A 22678-nucleotide genomic window follows, 5' to 3' on the forward strand; every position below is an offset into this window, starting at 1 on the left:
TCATGGGATGGGAATTCAGGTGCCAGTTTGTATACAATCAAAATCGAAGGGGAAGGATGGATTGTACTACTTCCATGATGTCTGCTCTGTAGTACGCAAACCAAATACTAGCATTTCATGGAGAAGGCTAGTCTGCACACTTACGCTGGTTTTATGAATGTAAGAGGGAAACAACTTCTATACAAAAAGTATTTAACATATCAAGATATTTTAGATTTTTCTCAAGGTGACTGTAAAATGAAAACAAGAGACTCTTTGTTAACACAAGGTCATAGTTGCCAATGGTGTTTTTTTTTTTAAATTCGGTCATAAGATTTAAACTCGATAAAAGGGTGGGTGATTTTGACCAACCTACAACTGTATTTGAAACAGAAATGTGTACAAATGACCAATATGCTATTGCCAAAATGTATACATTTTTGTTGACGTTTGAAACAAGAGGAAGAATGGGTAAAGGACTTTATGATAAAGTGGGCAAAATATTTTCATTATTTTATTTGAATTGATCAATGGGAACATTTAAGGTTGAAAGGCTTAAAAATTTACCTTAAGTTCCAATTTAAAAGAAAACTTTTATAAAATGTACTGATGGTGTATGACTCCAGATAGCTAGCCAAAATGTATAAAGATGTTAAAAATAAATGCTGGAAATGTCAATATCATGAAGGGACATTTTATCATATATGGTGGTCATGTAAGAATGCTAAAAAAAAAAAACTGGATACAAATTAATTCAATCATGCAGAAGATTTTAAAAACTGACATACAAATGAAACCAGAAGCTTTTTTGTTGGGAATAATGGTGAACAATTCAAGAAGATGAATGGGACTTTGTTTATGTATATTACAACAGCAGTAAGATTGTTATATGCTTAGAAATGGAAAACTGCATGTATACCTAGAATAGAGGAATGGGTGGTCAAGATGATGGAATTTGCAGAGACGGCCAAACTCCTGTCTCTAAGAAAATATAAGACTACTTAATTTTATGCATAAATAGAAACCCTTTATGAAATTCTTGCATGAGAAATAAAAAATGTTGTTGAAAGCTTTCATGGCCGGAGTTCATTAGTAGTTGCAGATTTTCTGGGCAGTACGGCCATCGTCTTGGCACTGTGAGACCTGACGTTAGGTCTCACGATGCTAAGACCATGGCCATACAGCCTGGAAAATCTACAACAGCTAAAGAAAAAATGAATTGATGAATTATGGCTTTGAAAATTAAAAGACAAAGTTAACAAGCTTATACAGAAAACGTGATAAATTTCCCTTGGTGTGATTCTGGACTAAGGTTACGAACTTACGATTAGTAAATGTATAGATTCCTGTAGTGGAGAAAGTTGTGTTTTTTTGTGTGTGTAGCTTCCCCCCCCCTTTTTATTATCTGTACAAAAATTCTATTAATGTTTATAAGCTGGATATAGATGTGTGTAAAATTATGGGCCCAATAATTATATTTACTATATAGGTTTTTGATATCACTGGCATTACCCTATGTGTACAGTGTTAAGGTTAAAGTTATAATTCAGAGTTTTATAAGTTATATATTTATATATTTGAAAAATTTAATAAAAATTTGAGTTATAAAAAAAATTCTAATAAAAATATTATGGATTTAATATAAAAGGGGTTTCCCCCCATTTTTAAGCTGACAATGCATTTGAACATGCACCATTCCCACCACCCTGGCAGCTCCAAATGGTACAGTCCACATCTGTTTGATGCTGCTTTTGAACAAACTTCATTTTTTCATCTCTCAATGCAGCCATTGGTCAAATGACTGCTGCTAGTTTTTGTAATGCTCCAACAAAACCCCTCACCACAAAAACCAAAAGGAAACATATCTGGCCCAAAAAGAAACAGTGCACACCATGGGTTGTGAAGACTCACAGTAGTTTTCAACTCTTGCTGTTGCCAGCCTAAGAAGGGGAGGACAGTGGAAACCCCAGCCTTCCTTTTCTTCAGCTCAGAGGGACAAAGTTTGGAGCGGTGGGGGGAGAATGCTGTTCTTTATTTTCAAACCAGCTTGATACCTGTGCTTTGCTATGGTATGTAAGTACTATTTGAGATTTTCTTTGCTGCATCTCTAAGTTGCTTCCTCCTTGTAGCGCTGGTATATCTTCCAGGAGTTTTCTTGAGGGCAGTAAGAGGCCTGTGAGAGTCGTCTGGGGGTGGGGAGTTGGCCTGAGGCAGTGGTGGTGCGGTGGACACGTTGGCATGCTCATGTGAGAGGTTCACTTCCAAATGCGCCCCGATCCCTCCTGATCATTTGAAAGCTCCATTTCCATACTGGATTTTATGTAAAATCTCTAGTGAATTTTTAGAGGAAGACTGGGAAGAGCATTTTACCTCAGGGCACATTCAATGATTCCCAGTAAGAAATGCATACTTTTGTGGGTGAGGACCCATCAGACTGCATATGCAAATGACCTCTGTGTTCCAATTGTTTTGGGGGTGGGGATGAGGTATGGAATGCTGTCAGCAGTTTCCTGTGACTGGGCTCAGAGCAGCCAGACTCCACAGAAAGACTGGCAAACCCAGTGAGCTTTAGAATGTTGGGGGTGACGCCCAATCAGGCGGGTTTTGCAAGTGACCATTTGCTCTAACGGTCTCCGTGAGCAGGGTAAGAGACAGCAGCCTTTTTGCCGCACTGTATCCTTATGGGGAAACACATATTGCTCTTTTTTACCCCTTAGCGGGCAAATTTCTTAAAATCCTTTCTTAGTGGCTGCCAACATAATGAAAGGTATGTTCTCCCCAAATTTCAAGTTTCTAGATCCAGGGCTTTTGGCTGAGATATATATATATATATATATATATATATAAGATTTTAAGATGAAGTTGTGTTATTTTCACTGGGAGTAAGTGTCAAGGCATCTTTTAAAAAGGCTCAGTCTCACTTAAGCAAGGTCTTTGGTTCAGGTTTAAACAAATCTCAGACCCAGGTTTCCCCTCCAGGAGACCTCCAAGGTTTGCCACATTTGCACTATTAGAGGCAAATTTTGCAGGTGCAAACGTAACATGTCAAATGTCCTTATCAATTACTTTTATGGGAAGAGACTGGACGAAGGAAGCTATGAGGCCCAGAGCAGTCCTTTATTTACTTAAGAGACATATCCTATTTTTAACATAGGGGTGCAGCAGTCTCTCACCCAGATGAGTCTCACTCATCAAGCCCACACCGGCTTAGTTTCAGCAGTGCTGCCGCATCAACTGCTGCCCAAAACAGCACCCGAAATCTCACAGTGATGCTCTGGTTCTTTATCAAGGTAGATATGCCTTAGGGGAAAACAGATCCTTCCCTGCCCGCCAACCCTACTCGGCTCTGCATGTCAGAGGCTGTCTGTCTGCCGGGCCACGAAGCCACCCACCAGCCCTGCCGGTCTGAAATTCAGATGCAGGGAACTCTCCAGCAGCCAAGACTCTTCTTTGCTTTGGCCCCCGAACATGCACAGGCCAGACAGCAGCCCAGCTCCCACAGCCCCAGCTCGATGCTCCCATCCAGGTGCTGTAGGTGCTGGCCACCGCAGGCAAGGGAAGGGGAAAGGGTGCACACGTGTGCCTCGGCCATCTGATTCCCCAGCTCACCTTTGGCTGTTGCCGCTGCCGCCAGGCCGTCCCAGCGCCTCTCATCCTGAGCTTTCTCCTTAATTCTGTGGGCTCACCAGTGGGCATCTGACCCAAAAGAGATGAAGACACCAAGCCAAACTTAAACTCCCTGCTGCCTCCGCAGGTTTCTTTGCAGCAGCTTTGTCCCAGCTATCCTTCAAGGGCTCCACCACCGGCACTGCCTCCCTTTCCTTCCAACACGGGGCACTTACGTCACTTCCTGAGTGTTTGCATTTATCCTCAGGCAATGTGGCTGTGCTGCAGGGGCCACCTATTGAGGACTCTTGCTGTGGTACATGACTTCTTTCTTATAATTTTAAACCAGCCCGTTTATTTGGAGAAAGGGATGCATTCATTTCCCCTCCCCTTGATTTCTACATTAACATCAGCAGTTCATCCCTCATCTCACCCCAAAGAATGTGATAAATTAAACAAGTTGCAAAAAAAAAGTTATGTTTTTAAAAGTCTAGAACAAAGAAAAATTAAATTGAGGAGCTTACAGAATGCAGAGCAATTTTTTTTTTATTTAGGAAACTTGTCTTTACTTGAGGCAGGTTTCCACATTCTCTTTTAGTACAAAGCCCTCCAAATCTTCTCAACTAGCATTAGCATATAAGCTCTTGTATGCGGTGTTCCCTCTCTAAAATCCTTGGAGGGTATATCTGTCTCTGTGATTTTCTGGTTTCTTTAAACAGCTGCTTCTGGATGCTCTTTGCCAAGTTCTGCAATCCTGCAATCCAAGTTCTGCAATCCCTTTCTGGGATAGGGCAGAATATAAATAGTCTAAATAATAAGCAACCAACAATAATAATAAGTGCTGCACAATAGGTGCTTCCAGGGGTGGAATTCTAGCAGGAGCTCCTTTGCATATTAGGCCACACCCACCAGATGTAGCCAATCCTCCAAGAGCTTACAAAAAAGAGCCTTGTAAACTCTTCGAGGATTGGCTACATCAGGGGAGTGCAGCCTAATATGCAAAGGAGCTCCTGCTAGAATTCCACCCCTGGGTGCTTCCCAGTTCCTATCAGCTTTCTCCCAGAAACTAGTTTAAAACTGTTCTGCAGGGACTGCTGTTGGATTGCCTATGAATATAAGTAGTAAGGCCTGTGGTCTATTAAGAGCAGCGGCTCTCCCCGGACTTTCATATCAACTACTGCATTTTTAATTGGAGATGCCAAAGATTGAACTTGGGACTTCTGCTCCATCAATGACACATCCCCTTCCACTGAGCTTCAATATGGAACACTTCATACAGGCTCATCTTCTTCCAAAAGGATTCACAGGACTTACCAAATCTAAACCCTTCCTCCCGATACCATTGTCTCGTTCATGGAGCAAGACCCCATAACTAGCCCTGTCTAGCTGGCTCTCGGCAAGGCATTCATAACATTTCTGAAAATGGGTTGCTTTTCTCACCATTGGCAATGTGGGGGGAGGCTCCCTCTTCTTTTCAGATGTGTACTGACGGATTTCTAGATTAACTTTGGCAGCTTGTATTTCTTTATGAACTCTAAAGAAGAATGAGAATAAATCAAGGTTATTGACTGACTTTAAAATACATTCTTCCCTCTCATCATCATTGTTACTGATTTTTTTTTTTTACCTAAGACTTGTAATCTATTTATCTGGCTAGTGTACCTCTGTCTAGAATTCCACATACATACTCATGTGTCCAAAGAGCAAGGGTCCATATTTCAAAGAAGGGAGCAGGTCTGCACATGCAGAAGAAGATGCAGCCGTTATCTCTCAAGCAGAATGGAGAAATTGTTCTGGATAGAAAAAGCTCGGTGTGTAGATTTTCCCCAGGACAAATCAGGGCAACACTGCCTGAAGAGCTTTGCAGACTAAACAAACATCTTAACAATGTCATTCCACGTCAAACTGCATTAGAAATTCAGGTTTATTAACTCAGGAGGGAAGAAATAGTATGGAACACAAGACAGGGACAATATTTCAGAGTTTCAAGGAAGAGATACATTTTGATTTTTGTAATACGTGGAGCAGGCAAGGAGGGGGAGGCTGGGGAATTAATGGCTAAGAAACGGCAGGCTCCCCAAATGCATTGTGCAAAATAATGCCTTTCAGCAAGATAGAATCAAAATAAACCTTTGTATCTTTCAAATTTGAAGGAGGAGGAGGAAAAAAATCCTTATGGCTTTTTAGGAACTCCTGAAGCTATTCCAGAAGGTATTATCAGAGTGACCAGACAAGCAGCAGCTCCACAGTGAGACACTTTGGGGGATGCCTTTTGAAGAAGTCAGGAAAAGGAGCAGAGAATTTCTGCCATTTGGAGGCTGCTGGCATTGATCCATTTGTGTGCCAAGATCCAGCAGAAGTAAGGCAGTGAGGGCAGAGGAGCATTGGGGAAGGCCCGGTAGGGCTCTGGAAACCCCATACAGAAAGCCACTTTTCTTTCCCTTTTCACTACATGCATACATCACCTGACATATGTAAACTTTATCTAGGTTATAACAGATTTCTCCTTCCTCTGAGAGCTGAAAAGTAGTTTTAGAAAAGTATAGAAAATAGTTACTTGCAGCAACAAAAATTCACCTGACTGATGCACAAGACACACTCAGGATACCTAATGACACAGATATCAACCTGCTATTCCGACATATATTGCCTTTGGTGTTGTTTCAGCCCACTCAACACAGATTAGCTATCACCAGACCCCAACTTGTGATTCTTTTAATCTGCTAAAAATGTTTCCATGATTTTGCATACTAATTCACTGTCCACTTTCTCTATATTTAGGACTGCTTGCCACTCCATCCTATTGTCTGAATGAAACGTGGTTGGTCTTAAAGGTGCTACTTGACTCCTGCTTTGTTCTGATGCACAAGACAGTTTGTTCAACTGGTGTTTAATAAACTTTTGCGTATGAAAAGCAAAAAGTTTAGTAAAGGAAGTTCAAAATAGTTCTTATGATCTTTGGTTAGGGAGAACAGAGCTGAGCAATGGAAAACTGATCCCTGGGGACAATAGTCCATCAAGACATTTTTTTGCCAGCTGACAAAGACACACCATGTGTTCATCGGAGAATCAGTCCCTTTCAAAGAGGAGCTTTTCCAGACAAAGAACCTGAATGGGTCATAGGCACATCGAGATTGTGGGTCTTTTTCACCTGTCACCCGATTAAATGTTCTGCTGGACTGGTTTCATAGCTGGTTTCCAAGATTTAAAACATTTCTATGCCGGCTTTCAAAATTCTTGGAGATCCACCCCAATCGATAAAACATCCAATAAATCAACTGACAAGCAAGCAACAAAAACATCGACAGCTGAAAGATACAAGCCGGCTAAGGAATCCCAAGTCCCAATGGAAAAAAAGAAACAGCATTGGATCCCTTGCAGAAAGTAAATTTCTATACGTCTTTTGCAGGGAGTCTTTTTGTAGAAAAATAGGTGGTGGAGTTCATCAGCATAACTCATTAGCATATGCCACCATCACCCCACCAGCCAAAAGCAACCCGATGCAATAAAGGAGAGCCCCGAGCGAGTGAGGCCTGCTTGGGCTGGCTAGAGATCCAGTCAGTCCAAGCAAGCCTTGCTTGCCTGGGGCTCTCCTGGACAACCCCCCCCCCCCCGCCCCGGTCAAAAGGCCAGCAAGCCACCCATGACCCAAAATCACATAAGAAATGGAGAAAGGGTGGTGTGGGCTTCGCCAGGGTGAATGAGGGCTGCTGGGGGCATGGCAAAGCTCCTGGTAGCTGGCTGGCTGCCAGCGCTCCTAATCCAGGGACTGTTATGCAGCTGCACCTACTATTCAATGGACAAGGAAGTTGCGGAGGAAGAGGGGAAACCTCAAAAAGCTTCAGGAGCTGTGCTCCTATGAGCTCCTGTTGAATTCTAGGCCTGGTCTTTTGGAAGATGATTCCTGCATGCAGTAGGACAGGATAACGGCAGTCATTCTCACAAAGCAACCCATCTTCAGCAGACAGGCAAAAGCACACTAGCCACAATATTCTTTTACCTTCTAACTCCAGGAGGCAGTTCATTCACCACCACTCTCCTGCTCCACGGCATGGGATGTCTCTCGGTGGCTATCTGAATTCTCGGGACAATCTGGCCGCTCCGTCTAAGCCCGACATCTGGCAAGGAAGCAAGATCCAAACTCAAGACTTCTCAAAACTAACGTGGGGATGGCGGGGGTGGTGGTGGTGGAGGCCTATACTACAACAAAATCAGATTTTGACCAAATTTGCTATAACCAGGTTGCAATCTGTGACTTCCTATTTTTTTCCCCATACAAGAAAGTGAGGAGACAAGCCTTACTGCTAACAGGCTGGGGTCTGCTTGGATTTGAAGGGACTTCACTTTCGCTCAGCCTCCTTGCATCTTCTTCTCGTTGCGACTCTCTGACCGTTCCATTCTCATCCTGGTATTCGGCCTGCTGCCCAATCACTTGGACCACCACCTCTCCATCACCTTTGCAAGAGCAGAAGGATCAAGTGAGCAATTTGAGCTGTGTCAGCAACTCCCAAGGCCTACCACAGCAATCCTAAACAGGCATGCCAAGGGAAAACCAGAGGTGGAACCTATTAGAACAGGGGTCCCCAATCCCTGGGCCGTGGACCAGTACTGGGCCATGGCCTCTTAGCAACCGGGCCTTGAGTTATATATTTCATTATATATTAGAATGTAGTGATAATAATAAGACAACAACATTGGATTTATATCCCACCCTCCACTCCAAATCTCAGAGTCTTAGAACGCTCACAACCTCCTTTACCTCCCCCCACCTCCAACAGACCTCCTGTGAGTTGGGTGGGGCTGAGAGAGTTCTCACAGAAGCTGCCCTTTCAAGGACAACTCCACGAGAGCTATCGCTGACACAAGGCCATTCTTGCAGCTGCAAGTGGAGGAGTGGGGAATCAAACCCAGTTCTCCCAGAAAAAAAGAGTCCGCACACTTAACCACCACACCAAAATAAAGTGCACAACTGTATCATCCCGAAACCATCCCCCCCTCCCCTGCCCCCAGGTCCATGGAAAAACTGTCTTCCACAAAACCAGTCCCTGGTGCCAAAAAGGTTGGGGAAGAAGAAGAGAAAGACAAGAAGGCCCCCAGCAGCACTGAGGACCTTTTCAACTGAACTTTTTCTCCCTCTCTCTCTCTCCCCTCTTTTTTTTTTTGAATGCAGAGACTGAACATTGACAAAGACAGCTGCTACTACCTCTTAGCATATAACTCTGCAGGAGGTTTCCAGCAAACCTTACAACAAACAAAAACAATGATCGGATAACAAAAATCTGCAAAAGTATTTAAAACGGTATAACACGAACAGTTGAATCTGAATACTTGGAGCAGCAGAGGAATACAGGGAACCCGCTCAACAAAATCGGGGGGGGGGGGGGGTCAGCGTTCATCTGATGCCTAAAGCTCAGAGTGGCTGGTACCAGATGGACCTATGTGGGGAAGGAAATAAATCGTAACAGGGAGGGATTAAATCATAACAGGAAGGGTTCACTTTTTTTCTGAAGAAAATCATGACCAAGAGAGACTTTCCTTTTGGCTTTGTCATCTGGATTCATCTGACCAGAGAGAGTCAAAATGCGGGGCCTAAACATTATCATAAAAAACGTTTAGAGCAGGGGTGGCTTGAAGCCCCCACTGCCCTGTCAGCCAGTTTGGAGAAGGCATTTCTATCTTTAAATCACATCTCCAAGCCAAGCCAGTCAGTGGCTTGGAGAACACATTTAAGTTAAAGTTGCTTTCTTTCCATCTCTCCCTTCCTCCCCCATCTATTTGCCTTCCTTCCTTCCTTCTCTCAAACATCTGATGTTCATGTCTTGTAGCTCTTAAACATCTGAAATTTATTCTATGCGGCTCTTTTATTAAGGAACTTTGGCCACCCCTGGTCTAGAGAAATTGCCCAGAAAGGTTAGTGGTGGGAGGAGATAACCAGGGGCAGGGTTGGGTGACCAAATCAAGCCTGGGAAGAACTTAGGGACTGCTGCATTTTGTTCTGGCACAACACATTTAACTTTTGACGGGATCTAGTGATAATCAAAATTATCACTATTTTTTCACTATCACACAAAATTATGATAATCAGAAATCAAGAGTCCCATGGCACAGAGTGGTAAAGCTGCAGTACTGCAGTCTGAACTCTCTGCTCACGACCTGAGTTTGGTCCCGGCGGAAGCTGGTTTCAGGTAATCAAGGGATCTAGTGATAGTTGCTCACTTAGAAAGCTGGTATGAAAAATGCAGGACCATTGGTGGTTATTAGCCATGCCTGCTAAATGGGACCTAGATGTTTGGAGATGGGATACCTCTAAATGCCAGTTTCTGGCTCTCATAGCAGTGGCAGGTTTTGCCCTCTGTGCCCCAATGTAAGCCTCCTGAGGAGCATCTGTTTGGCCACTCTGGGAAATCAGATGTTAAAATCAGATGGTTCACTGGTCTGATCCAGCACGGCTTCTGTGATGTTCTGAGCAAGCCCTGCTCCTCAGGTTCATCCACCGAGCTTCAGGGGGCAAGGGGACTCATGGCAGGGTCTCTGCAGTTGTGCTGATGGGCAGCAATGCAGGCAGACCTTTAACAACAACACTGGATAGAGCTGACTGTGTGGAAGCAATCGTTTGCTCTGTTTCAGGCTTTTACATAAGCTGCTCACCTTGCTCTGACCGTTCATCGTAAATGGAGAGTAGAGCACACAGACTCCAATTGGACGGATCTCTGACGGTTCCCACTGGATTTTTATTTTGACTTGTGTTCTGACATAGCTATCTGACCCACCCATTTCCTGCATTGTTAGACTCACTTTGTAAAAATGCCCCCTTCTCTCTGCAAAGGTACCTACCCGGTGAGGTCACTGCTTCAAAGCACACAAAAGCTTCAAACACAATAAACGGCTTTGCCTTCAAAATGCCACTCAATTTTTCATTGTTTTCAGCACGAATAGACCGACATGGAAAATGAACCAATAACTGTGTAATCACACTTCTACTAGGAGATCATTCCATTACTAAGTTCTTACTATCTGAAATCTACCACCTTTAGCTTACACTTCCTACAAGGAGCTCCGGGTGATGCACATGGGTCTTTCCTCCTTCACTTGACTCTCATAACAACCCTAAATGCATGTTAAGAGAGTGACTAGTTCGAATTCACCCAGTGACCTTAAGACCTGAGCAGGGATTTGTAGCTAGGTGTCATCGGTATCAATCTGACACCTGAACCCCTCCACACATTGCCTCTCTTGTACAATACCTTTGCATGCACAGGCATGATTAGCTGGAAACATTAATGTTTCCTTGAAGGGTTGTTGGGGGTGGGGGTAGAAATGGGCAATCTTATCCAGCTGTCACCCTCAGAGAAAAAGTAAGAAACATATGAAAGACAAATGTTGCATTAGAACTGCTTTATTAGGAAAATATAAACCTTTTTTTTGCAGTAATAAGTGGCAAATCATCCCCAAAGACGTACCAATCGCTATATATCCCAGATGAGGAATGAGCTGTTCATCTCTACAGTTCTCCCTCCCTGGAACAAGCCTTTGGTATATTGCTGAGTAGGGGTTTCCATCCATATCTACCAGGAAGGGGGGAGGCATGAGATGTGGGGCTTGCTGAGTTTGTTCATCCAGCACATAGCTATTAGAATCACGGATCAGGGGGCGATAATCGGTGTGGAAGAACATCTGATTAGGAATCTGTAGGAGACAGAAACTCAGAAATCAGTGAACACTGGAACATTGCTTCATTCTACCAAAGTTAGCCCCTGGCCCCACACAGGTAGATTTCTCCCAAATGGAAAAGTTTCACTTCAGCCCTGTCAACTATTCCCTTTTGAAAGAATGTCAAATTCTGTGCCCTTATAGAGCAGCCACACAGCATAATGGCAGGCTTGGTTCATCCTCATCTGCAGCGCCCCCACTTGGTAGAGCCAGGGCTTTTTTTGAGCAGGAATGCAGTTCTGGCTGGCTTGGCATCAGGGGGTGTGGCCTAATATGCAAATGAGTTCCTGCCGGGCTGTATGAAACAATGGTGCTGTCAAGGGGTGTGACCTAATATGCAAATGAGGTCCTGCTGGGCTTTTTCTACCAAAAAAAGCCCTGTATAGATTTAGGCAGACAAACCTGAAGCAAGCCTCCATTTGTTCGAGGTGACTGAGCTCCAAGGGCACAGAATTCAGCACCCTTAAAAAAAAGCAAGGATTCTGCTAGTCTTTAAAAGAGAAGTCAGCTAAATTTTCAGAAGCCGCATAAGTAAACTAAGGTCCTAAGTAAAGTAAATGTCTGGTTCCCTTCCTAGTAGTGAGAATTCAAGACATTTATTTTTACAAGACATTCTTTGCAAACTAGAGTCGCTTCCAACTCGAAAGGTTCTGCTTTTGGACCTATGAAAGGTCCTTTAAGAGAGTGCCTCTCCCCCCTACATGCCTCATCCATATTCAAGGGACAGAAAATTCCCCCAATAGAAAGACCTGCTACTGCATGGCCTTAGAACCTCTGAACTATGCAACATAAGCATGAGTATTGGTTTCAGCCAAAACTTGCTTTATTTGGGATACTGTTTACATACAGTGCAACTATGACTTTATTAATTTTCATTGTGGCTTTATTACAACGGTTGTTGTCGAAGGCAGGGGTTCCCAATCTTTTTGGTATGGTGACTCACAAGTCCAAATTTACTTGGTCTGGCGACCCACTTAAGAAAAACAGAACATGCCCCAAAATCAGTAAAACTGCAGAAGCCTAGGACCCAGGTTCACAGGCTTCCTGACCCACTTTTAGGTTGGGACCCACTGGCTAGAAAAGGACAGTCTCAGAAATCCGAAACTCAGAGCCAGTTTCTTAGTGTACTAGGCATGAGGTGGACAGGCATGCAAGCCTGTGTGTGCACCAACAGAGCTTTCAGAAGGGAGAGTATTATATAAGGCGAGGGGCTGTGGCTCCACGGCAGAGCATCTGCTTTGTATGCAGAAGGTCCCAGGTTCAGTCCCTGGCATCTCCAGTTAAAAGGATCAGGTAGGAGATGAGGCAAAAGACGTCATAGTGAGACTGGGACCCCAGAGAGCTGCTTCCAGTCTGAGCAGACAATGCCGTCTTTCATGGACCAAAGGTCTGATTCAATAAAAGTATGTTCGTGTACGTATTTACTTGCTCTTTTACACCAGCTTATGCTTCACACTATTTTGCTTCAATTTTTATTTTAATTTATTCTTTTATTATTGAGGATTTAGATCCTCTGGTATGATCAGTCCTTAAAGTTTACTGAGCAGGGATGCTCCAAAGTCAGCTATTTCAAGATCATGACCTAAGTGTCGGTTCGACACTTTGCTGCTAAAATCTCACTCAAAGTAAAAACACGCTGTGTAAATATCTGGTGCAATTTTATCTATTTATTTCTGGGGTTTCTATCCCGCCAAGGCAGGCTCAGGGTGGGTTACAACACAAACACCAGGGCTTTTTTTGAGCAGGAAGGCACAGGGACGCAATTCTGGCTGGCTTGGCACCAGAGGGTGTGGCCTAATATGCAAATGAGCTTCTGCTGGGCTTTTTCTACAAAAAAGCCATATGCTAAACTGTGGTGATGTCAGGGGATGTGACCTAATATGAAAATGAGTTTCTACAAATGAGTTTCTACAAAAAGGTCCCTGATAAACCTCTACAAAAAGGTCCCTGATATCCTCAATTAACTATATTAAAACAAGAACGACAATTAAAACGCAAGATGGTGGTACTTCTTGAACCCACGCAGAGTGCAACACTTCTCATGAAAGAAAAAAGCCACGAGTCTGCCAAACCCACCTTTCCGAACGATGCATTGAATCCAAAACCAAATAGCAGCAGGTGCCCATGTGCATCTGTGCAAGCTAAATGCTGCCCACTGGGGGAGAATCTGCAGTCTAAGACTGCTCCATGCCCCTGGCCTTCAATCTGGAAAACACACACACACACACAACGTATGAACTCATCTCTCTGGATAAGCCTCTCTGCTAGAATTTCATCTGTCCTCTTTTATGGCTTCTAGAGGTTTTCTTGGTATTTTCATTTAGCTATATCATAACGTGTGCTTGCACACAAATGAAGTCAGCGGCAGCTGCCTCCTCTGAAAGCAAGGTCCCTTTGCGATCCCTTCAGTTAGAAAACCCTGCTAGTTTCGTCTGCATGTACGTGCCTCCGTAATCAGAAAATTAAGTCTTTTCAAAACTAAACAAAGCAACTTCTCCAGTGCAATGAAGCATTCCACAAGCCAGGGCTTCAAAGTTAAGGGAGCAGAAAGATACGGCACAATGCACCTGCCTCTGTGCTCTAACCTTCCTCCCACAGCTACTTGCCCCCTCACAGAGCAATCCTAAATGAAGTTACATCCTTCTAAGCCCACTGCATTGTCAACTGCTTCTACCATGGTACTGTCCTAGCTCTTTAAAGCTGAGACATATATTAAAGACGGGCTGTTTATTTCCAAAAGAGGAACCAGAAGCACGGGAGGTGTAGTGCTAGGCAACATACTTTTCAAGGTCTAGAGCCAGAGGTGCTGTAGTGACACGCAATGCACCACCTGCCTGCTGCCTTCAGTCAACAGACTCCTTATTGCCCCCGAGCCTGCTTGAGCACAAAAATATGTCCTGCCTTACCATGTTGAAGTAACTGCAAATTTTTGTTCCTTTTTCGAGGTCCCAAATGAAAACATTCCCATCATGGCCTGCCGAGAGCATGATCCTTTGGTCAAATGGGTGAGCTTCCAAAACGAACACTTCGTCGTTGTGGCCCTGCAATGAAAGCGGAAGAATGTTATGTTTCCTATGGAAGTTCCAGCCACAGGTGAAGCAGCTCTCCAGCCTTCCATGCAGAAAAGGTCTTTCTTGATACCTGGCATCTGTGATGCTTTACCTGGAGACCTGCTGCATGCAAATCCTGTCTTCTACCACTGAGCCACAGAGGAGGAGGAGGAGAAGACAACAACGACATTGGATTTATATTCCGCTCTCCACCCTGAATCAGAGTGGCTCACAATCTCCTTTACCTTCCTCCCCCATAACAAACACCCTGTGAGGTGTGTGGGGCTGAGAGAGCTTTCCCAGAACCTGCCCTTTCAAAGACAGTTCTGAGATGAGGAGGGACGGTGGCTCAGTGGTAGAGCATCTGCTTGGTAAGCAGAAGGTCCCAGGTTCAGTCCCCGGCATCTCCAACTAAAAAGGCAAACAAGCGTGAAAAACCTCAGCTTGAGACCTTGGAGAGCTGCTGCCAGTCTGAGTAGACAATACTGACTTTGATGGACCAAGGCTCTGATTCAGTATAAGGCAGCTTCATATGTTCATATGAGATAGCTATGGCTGACCCAAGGCCATTCTAGCAGCTGCAAGTGGAGGAGTGGGGAATCAGACCTGGTTCTCCCAGATAAGAGTTTGCGCACTTAACCACCACACCAAACTGGCTCTCCTATGGGCACTGAGATGTCTGGTAAAAGCCTTTTTGGACTGTTAAGGACCATGTTTGAAAGATCAAAGAAACTGAATGAACATATGAAGCTGCTCTATGCAGAATCAAAACAGTGATCTATCTGGCTCAGTAATGTCAAATGATATCAACTCTCTAACGTCTCTGTTAAACTCTCGTTCCTAATAAGTGCTGTAATAATTTTTTTTTTAATTGGAGAGGTCAGGAACTAATCCCAGGATCTTCTGCAAGTATCATCTTTGATCCAGTACTTTCCTTCTGCTTGAGAAAGCAATTGTTACTGAGGAATATGCTGGAGAGAGCCATACTATGCAAGCAGAAGGAAAAAGGGTAGGGTCCAAGTTGCACACTGTACCAGTGAGCCACAGCTCCTCCCCGCCCCCTCCCCCTTCTTCCAAGGGTGAATCTTCCCTGGAAAGCAAGCTCTGCTATAGCCTGTAGTTGACTAACTGAAAACTTGGAGAAATCCAAGTGAGTTTTCTTTATGCAATGATATTTAGGCAAGGAGAGACACCTCCCTACACTGACAAAATACACTGATGAATCAAACATTTCATCTGCATGCATTTTCCCTACTTCCCATAGCATAGATGAAAATCTGATATCTATAAACTATTATCAAAGTTAAGCAGACTGGTGTGCATCCCGGTTTCTGCATATTGGAGAATTATCTTAACGGGTAATGGGACAGTTAGTTAAGCCAAGGAACCCACCACTCTTTCAGAGAACACCCTTTGTCAAGGATAGTAATTTTTCCTCCACTGCTTGTATAAAAGAAGGTCTCCTTCCCATTTTTGTTTGTTTTTCTAAACTTTCAAATGCTGGATCCCAATGCTCCCACAGTTGATCCCAAATATTCCCAGTATTTTTTTGGGACACGTTTACCAATATTCTGGGAAATCCCAGATACCATATAGCAGGAGTGGCCAAACTTGCTTAATGTAAGAGACACGTATAATAAACATCAGATGTCTGAGAGCTACAAAACATGAACAGATGTTTGAGAGCCACAAGCCATCAACATCTGAGGGTGGGCAGGCAGGAAGGCAGGCAGGCAGGAAGGCAGGCAGGCAAGAAGGAAGGCAAAAAGGAAGAATAGACGGGAGGAGGGTGGAAAGAAAGCAACTTTAACTTTAAATATATTCTCCAAGCTGCTAGCTAGCTTGGCTTGACAGGAGCTGCCCTGTAGAAGAATTCCATACTTTCAAGCTGCCGACAAGGCAGCGGGGGCTTCAAGAGCCACCCGATATATGTGAAAGAGCCTCATGTGGCTCCTGAGCCGCAGTTTGGCCACCCCTGCCATAATAGAGACATGAACTCAGATATATATTCAGCTTGCTTATATCCAAGTACACATCCCTACTGAGTATTAACCTTTCCGCCCCTCAACCCCCAGTCTTCATATATTCCCTTATATATATTTCCAAGTTGTATCCATGAGCACAATCAGAATTTTCTGTTGAATGGTAGTTTTCTAGTTCATAACTACGTCAGTTCTGAAGTACAAACCTCTCTAATAAACAAAAGTCAGATAAACTCAAGGCCCGACCCCCTGCTGCAGGGTTGTACAAGACAGTGTTCTAAACACAATCTTATAGTCCTAGTCCTTAACGTTCTTCTTCAAAATCACCAGTTTCCAGTTCTACGTACGGATAAGTTGTGAAGGAGCTGCCCTGTAGAAGAATTCCATACTTTCAAGAGGAAGGTGTGGACTACTGTGATCACCAAGGTATCTGATCGATCCCAAGCTGCCATGATCACCCTCAGCTTAGGCACTTTGTCTTCCACAGGTGCGACACCATTCCTGGACAAGTGGGCAGATTAAAGGTGTAGAAAAGAAACCTATGAGTACCAACACAATTGTCGATTGATTGGATCTGCTTTTCACAGAAACTCCTTTACAGACGGAAAAAAAACCAGGTTATGTTGGAACTGTCTCTAAGTTACATCAGACAGGGTAAAAATAACTGCTGAGCTGCATTCTATTTAACTTGGAAACGACATTGTATTTTGCATGTAGCATATTGGCTGGGGCACTTCCACAGCTGTAGAGCAATCAGATAAATACTGATAAGGTATACAAACAACAGTTAAGAAATGCACTTGCTGCTTTAGAAAGAGGAACAGAAAATCCAGTCATGTCCTTCTTCCCTAATTTTTCTAGACAAGTGTCAGTTGAAAAAGCCAATAATCGAAGCGCAAAGCTGAAGGCACGCTCCCAAGGAATTAGACCTTGAGAGAAAAGAAGAAACTTGATAGAAACTGCTTATAAGACAGTCCAAGATGACCTGGAAAGACTGGTTTGCTAAAATTGTTCTCGGCAATGGCCCAAATTTCAGTTTCTCACGTAGCAGGACAAGAAGATTTCCTTTGGAGAAGTCTTCCTGTCTGACGATGTGACAAGAGCTCCCTCTAGAGCAATTTAGCTTGAAAATGCAACTCAAGCATACCTGAGATGTGTAGCTGAGCGACTTGTATATCCTGAGGGGGGAAATCCACTATGGCCCTGCGACGGACAACAGGTTTATGCAGGCTTAGAGGCAGTGCATATGAGTGACAGCCACCAGAACTGCAAATGATTGACAGCTAATAGAACTCACTCTGATTGGGGGGAACTTTTGTTGTCAAGAGGGGGTAGTTAGGTAGTTGGTGAAAACAGTTGGAGTTGAAGCTAGAGAGTAGTGTGGTCAGAAAACTCCTGATCAGAGACTCTGAGGGAAAAGGGTCTGTTAAGTCCAGTCTTGTAGCAGAGAAGTGTGTTGTGATTTCTGCCAATGACAGACTTGGAGGTGAGGACAGTGAGTCTGGCAAAGAAGTGTCAGAACTTCACATATTCGAGGAGGGAACGAAATCTGCTGGAGTGGAGAATTAGTCATTGTCAGTATAGAAGCTTATTAACCAGTTTACAGAGACTGTCCTTCCAGAAGATAGGGGTTTGACAAAAGGTTTAAGGAGGCACAGAGGTTCCTCAAGCAAGGCAAAAGAGGGTTATTGCTCTTAAGGAAAAGAGAATAACAATCTGGCCAGAGGAAGGGGGGGCAGATAAGACAGCCCCCGTCTATAAACATGGGGTTCAAGCTTAATAAGATCTCAAGTCTGTGTGAATATCCAGTAACAAGCTCTAGAAGAAGGCAGTGTTCCCTCTAAGCTGAGTTAGCGTGAGCTAGCTCACAGATTTTTAGCCTTCAGCTCACACATTTTTGTCTTAGCTCAGGAAGGATGGCCCCAGAGCACAATAATTCATGCAGTAGCTCACAATTTTAATACCAGTAGCTCACGAAGTAGAATTTTTGCTCACAAGACTCTGCAGTTTAGAGGGAACATTGGAAGAAGGTATAAGACACTCTAGTAATATCTGTATCACAGTGTAAGCAGTGAAACATCTATAACAGCCATTCACCAAAGTAAACCAAGAAACCACACTCTCTAAATATGTCTAGTGTTCAACCCCCCCCCCCCAAAGCCGTTGCTTTGTCATAGGCCCTGCACTCGTCCCCTTTTACACTGACACAGAATCAAACTCAGGAGCAACCCTGTGCAAGCCGAGCACCAACTGGCTTCCTGTTGTGGGGGTCATAAAGACAGCCTTTCCCTGCAGAAGTGCATGTGCCAAACAGCATATGGCTTGCTGTAGCTTCACAAACTGTATCCTCTGGCTTATGTTATCATGTTGCATACAATTAGAAGGATGGAGCTTTATATCAAAGAGCACAGTCCTACCAAATGCTTCCAGGAAATTTATGCAAGAGATTCCCCCCCCACACACTGAAAACCTCAAAAATCATATGAAAGCCACAATGTCAGAACAATCGGAGGGGTGTGAGGAAAGAATCGCTAGGACTGTTAGGAAATGTTGGGCCACACGCATTTGCGGATCATGAACCAGATTACTTGTTTGAAAAATGTGTTCATGTTTCTTTGTCGGGAAAGTGTTCAAATTACAAATTTGTGCATTTTACCCAGTCATCTTTGTAGCCATGTGCAACACTATACTCTTCCATTCCTGCTGTTGGTATTGCCATATTCTCGCTGTGCCATCTCTGCTTCCACTGACAAACCGCAGTCTGTAGTTAAAAAAAAAATCCAAGGAAGTCACACCCATGAGGCTCTCAATCCCTTTGTCCTTCTACATTCTGTTTGCCAGGTGGGCCTTAGGAAAAGATTCTCTGATGCCAGCTGGGCTTACAACACCTTCACAGTTCCTGCTCTCTGTCCTCAGTTTTGCATTGCAAAGAGGAATGCTCTCAACTTCACTTCTAAGTTGGTATCCAAATATTAAAATATAAGACAAGTAAGCCGGGCTTGCTTGTACAGTTGGCTTGCCCACCACACTGATGCATGCACATCATCCAATGTGGAAACAGGTTACGTCCGATGTAACAGTACAACCATCCAAATCAACCCAGCAGCAGTGCTCTTCAAGGGAGTTAGTTCACACATTCCTCAGACAGCAATCAGGTGTACAGAAATCCAGTACTGTACGCCTAATAGAGGCAGTGTCCTCTCTAAGCTGAGTTAGTCTGAGCTGGCTCACAATTTTTCAGCCTCTGGCTCACACATTTTTATCTTAGCCCAGGAAAAATTGCCCCAGAGCAAGCTAATGTATGCAGTAGCTCACATCTTTAATGCCAGTAGCTCACAAAACAGAATTTTTGCTCACAAGACTCCACAGCTTAGAGGGAGTGTTGAATGCAGGGATAAAGAAATCCAATAATGTACACCCAGGCCTCGGATTCAGTGGGAGCTCACAGGAGCACAGCTCCTGAAACTTTGAGAGTTCCACCTCCTCCTTCTGAGAGTTCCACCTCTTTTGTCCATTGAATAGTAGGTGCAGCTGCACAACAATCCCTGGATGAACTCCACCACCTATTTTTCTACAAAATGAGCCCTGTGTACACCTAATACAAGAATCACCCTTAGTTGTTTGACGCTCTGCAATTTTAATATATGGCTTTTACTAGTGGGATACAAAGGTGAAAGATAATCACAAAGACTGAATTTCATGAGTGCAACTCCAATCATGGCACATGTGCCCAAGGCACCACCGTAACTGATAGGGTGAGGTTTGTAGTGTTGGGTGGGAGCGTAGCTTGTTTGCACACTCCCCTCATTCCTCCTACCACCCTCTGCAAATAAAGCATGACCAAAAGCTCTTCTCAGCATGATTAAGCTGCAATTCCCCAAGCTGTATGAATGCAGGCATCTGGGTGAACTGGAGTTTGTTTCCTCTCTTGCCTGCTCAAAACGGGATTAAAACCAAGGCTTAGGATCCTGGCTTGTGCGGAGTAAACAAACTCCAGTTTGCTCTGGCACCGGCACCTGGCGCTTGAATCTTACTTTGTGCATAAAGAGAGAGAAGAGTGAGAGGAACACAGGAACAGAGCAAACAAATTGTACTCCTGCCAGAAACTGACAAACTTCTGCTTAATATCAGTTGCTGGTAACATCTGAATATAGCCATTGTCAAACAACAGACTTTCAACTATTGATTTCCATGGGTCTTTCCAGGATTGCTCCTAGGACTTATACAATCATTTCAAGCTCCGATAATGTCTATATGTTCCTTTCATCCTATTTTCTCTAAAACAAGAAACCCTGTAAGTTTCAGCATAATCTAACTGAGGGAGGGGGGGGGAATCACTGAAACAGAAAACAATGTTGTATCAGGTCAGAATCCTACTTAGTGAGAGAACGTTAATATCTTTACCAGGACTTTCAGCAGTGCTTTTTGAGTCTCTGTGGCCAGAACACTGTGAGTTTATGATGTTAACGGTCAAATACAGCACAATACAAATAGGCTACAGCATTCATTACATCTGTTTAACAGCTATCAGATGGCCATGGCGTGAATTCAATATTGCAGTTCAGGCAAACAGCTTTTAAAAAAAATTACATCAGCATCTCTCTTGAGAAACATATAATAGAAACAAGAGGAGAAAAGGAAAAAGAAATAGCTGGGTTCTCTCTCTAATCCTGCCTATTGAATTGAGGACACGGCAGCGATTCCTAGGCATTTCTTTAGGCATGGGCCTGTAAAGATGGTGGTTTTGACCCTGTTCACAGGAGGTCTTTTTCCTATTGTCCATGCCAAGCCCTCAATGTGGTTATTGGAACAGCTGCTGCAATTGTGCTGTTCCAGCACTGTGCACGTTGCACAACCCCTGCAAGAGCTTTTTTTTTTTCTTAAGAGAAAACATGCAAATCCCACCCATGAAAGCCAAGGGATAGCCCAGTCACCCCAACATATGCCCACACATATGGCCACAATGAAAAAGAGAAACAGCTATGTGCTTTGCCTCCTTCAGGGACAGAATTGAAGCTGCCCGAACGTGTATCTATACCCCCTTCTCGTCACTCCATCTACCTCCCGACATTCTTTTTTCCTTCCCGCAACTCACTTGGGTGAGAAGACTTCTGTGTTGTCTTTGAGGAACTCCCTCCTGTCCCTCTGAAATTCTGGTTATCTCCTCTTGACAACACCCACGTCCCAGCAACCTGACTCTCCTCTGCATCTCCCTCTTTTCTTGTTCTTTTCGGGGCGTAGCCAAGCACACCTATTTCCACCATTTAAAAAAAACCCTCATCCCTTGACCAATTCCACCCCCCACACGCCACTTAGGCAATCCCTCTCATTCACTGTCAAATCTCTATTATAAGGCTTTCACCCCTTCCCCCAGACTCCATTAAAATTGTCCTCCCAAGACAATTTCCCCTGCCCGATCCAAAGATCTCTACCTCAGTGATCTCTCTGCTATCTTTGATATTGCTGACCACCCTTCTCTTTCTTACACCGGTCATGCCCTGGGCCACCATGCTTCTGTCCTGCGTGGCTTCTTTTCCTACTTGCCTTGATGGCTGTTCAGTGTTTATATAATAGAGAAGCTTCCCCCCAGGGATTTGGTCTTTGCTTCTCTGCACGCTGCCACTGGCTAACTCCATCAGTGCATAACCCATAGCAATCCGAGTTGTCCACAGCTCCACAAAAGTGCCAGTGAGAGGCTGGAGGCTATCTACAGGTATTTGTGGGGAGTAAAAGCTGAGCAAAGTCGTCACAGCACTGTTAATGCAGACAACACCAAGTGAGAGGAAATATAACTTGAATGTGCGGCAGCTCCACTAATGTATAGAGAAATAGTCAGACGCCGAAAAGCAGGTGCAGACTCAATGCTCGCTAGCAATGCAGCAAATGCAATTGTTGCTGCGCTGTAACAAGATGTTTTTATTCAAGACCTCACAACAGGGCAAACGCTTTCCCTACAAAGTAGCAAATGGGGTGGGGGTTTTTTAGTTTCTATTGTAGAATCCTGATTCCACTGGAACTCAATGGTGAATGCCATTGATTTCAGTGGGGCAATGTCTGCATGGACAAGAAACTGCTGCTGGAGACTTTTACTGCTTCCGAAAAATCCCCTTCCAAAGTGTAAGCCTGAAGAGCTACAACTAGCATTTTACAAGGCTGCTCTTTAAAATTAAAATAATTTTAAGCAATATTATGAAAAACATCACCTTGGTGTTGAAGATGTCTAGCACAGAGGCTTACCTGTCTCCACTGTTGCAGAACTGAACAGCAACTACTCTGTCCTTTAAATGAAAAAGAAAACAGAAAATTTTTTTTAGTCTATGCTTCCCTTTTCCATTTAACCGATTTGCAGAT

General features: G+C 43.9%; 1 protein-coding gene across 1 annotated transcript in view; it reads right to left on the bottom strand.

Annotated features, from left to right (window-relative positions):
* Window positions 1-22678, bottom strand: part of BRWD3 (bromodomain and WD repeat domain containing 3) — a 106067-nt gene that overhangs the window by 34513 nt on the left and 48876 nt on the right. Inside the window, 9 exon segments of the mRNA XM_060250179.1 lie at window positions 5026-5119; window positions 7586-7736; window positions 7879-8040; window positions 11046-11271; window positions 13372-13500; window positions 14202-14336; window positions 16675-16828; window positions 18984-19088; window positions 22565-22605. Of these exon segments, the coding sequence (XP_060106162.1) occupies window positions 5026-5119; window positions 7586-7736; window positions 7879-8040; window positions 11046-11271; window positions 13372-13500; window positions 14202-14336; window positions 16675-16828; window positions 18984-19088; window positions 22565-22605 (1197 nt within the window).

Source organism: Heteronotia binoei, chromosome 11 (genome assembly GCF_032191835.1).
Source record: "Heteronotia binoei isolate CCM8104 ecotype False Entrance Well chromosome 11, APGP_CSIRO_Hbin_v1, whole genome shotgun sequence".
Lineage (NCBI taxonomy): Eukaryota > Metazoa > Chordata > Lepidosauria > Squamata > Gekkonidae > Heteronotia > Heteronotia binoei.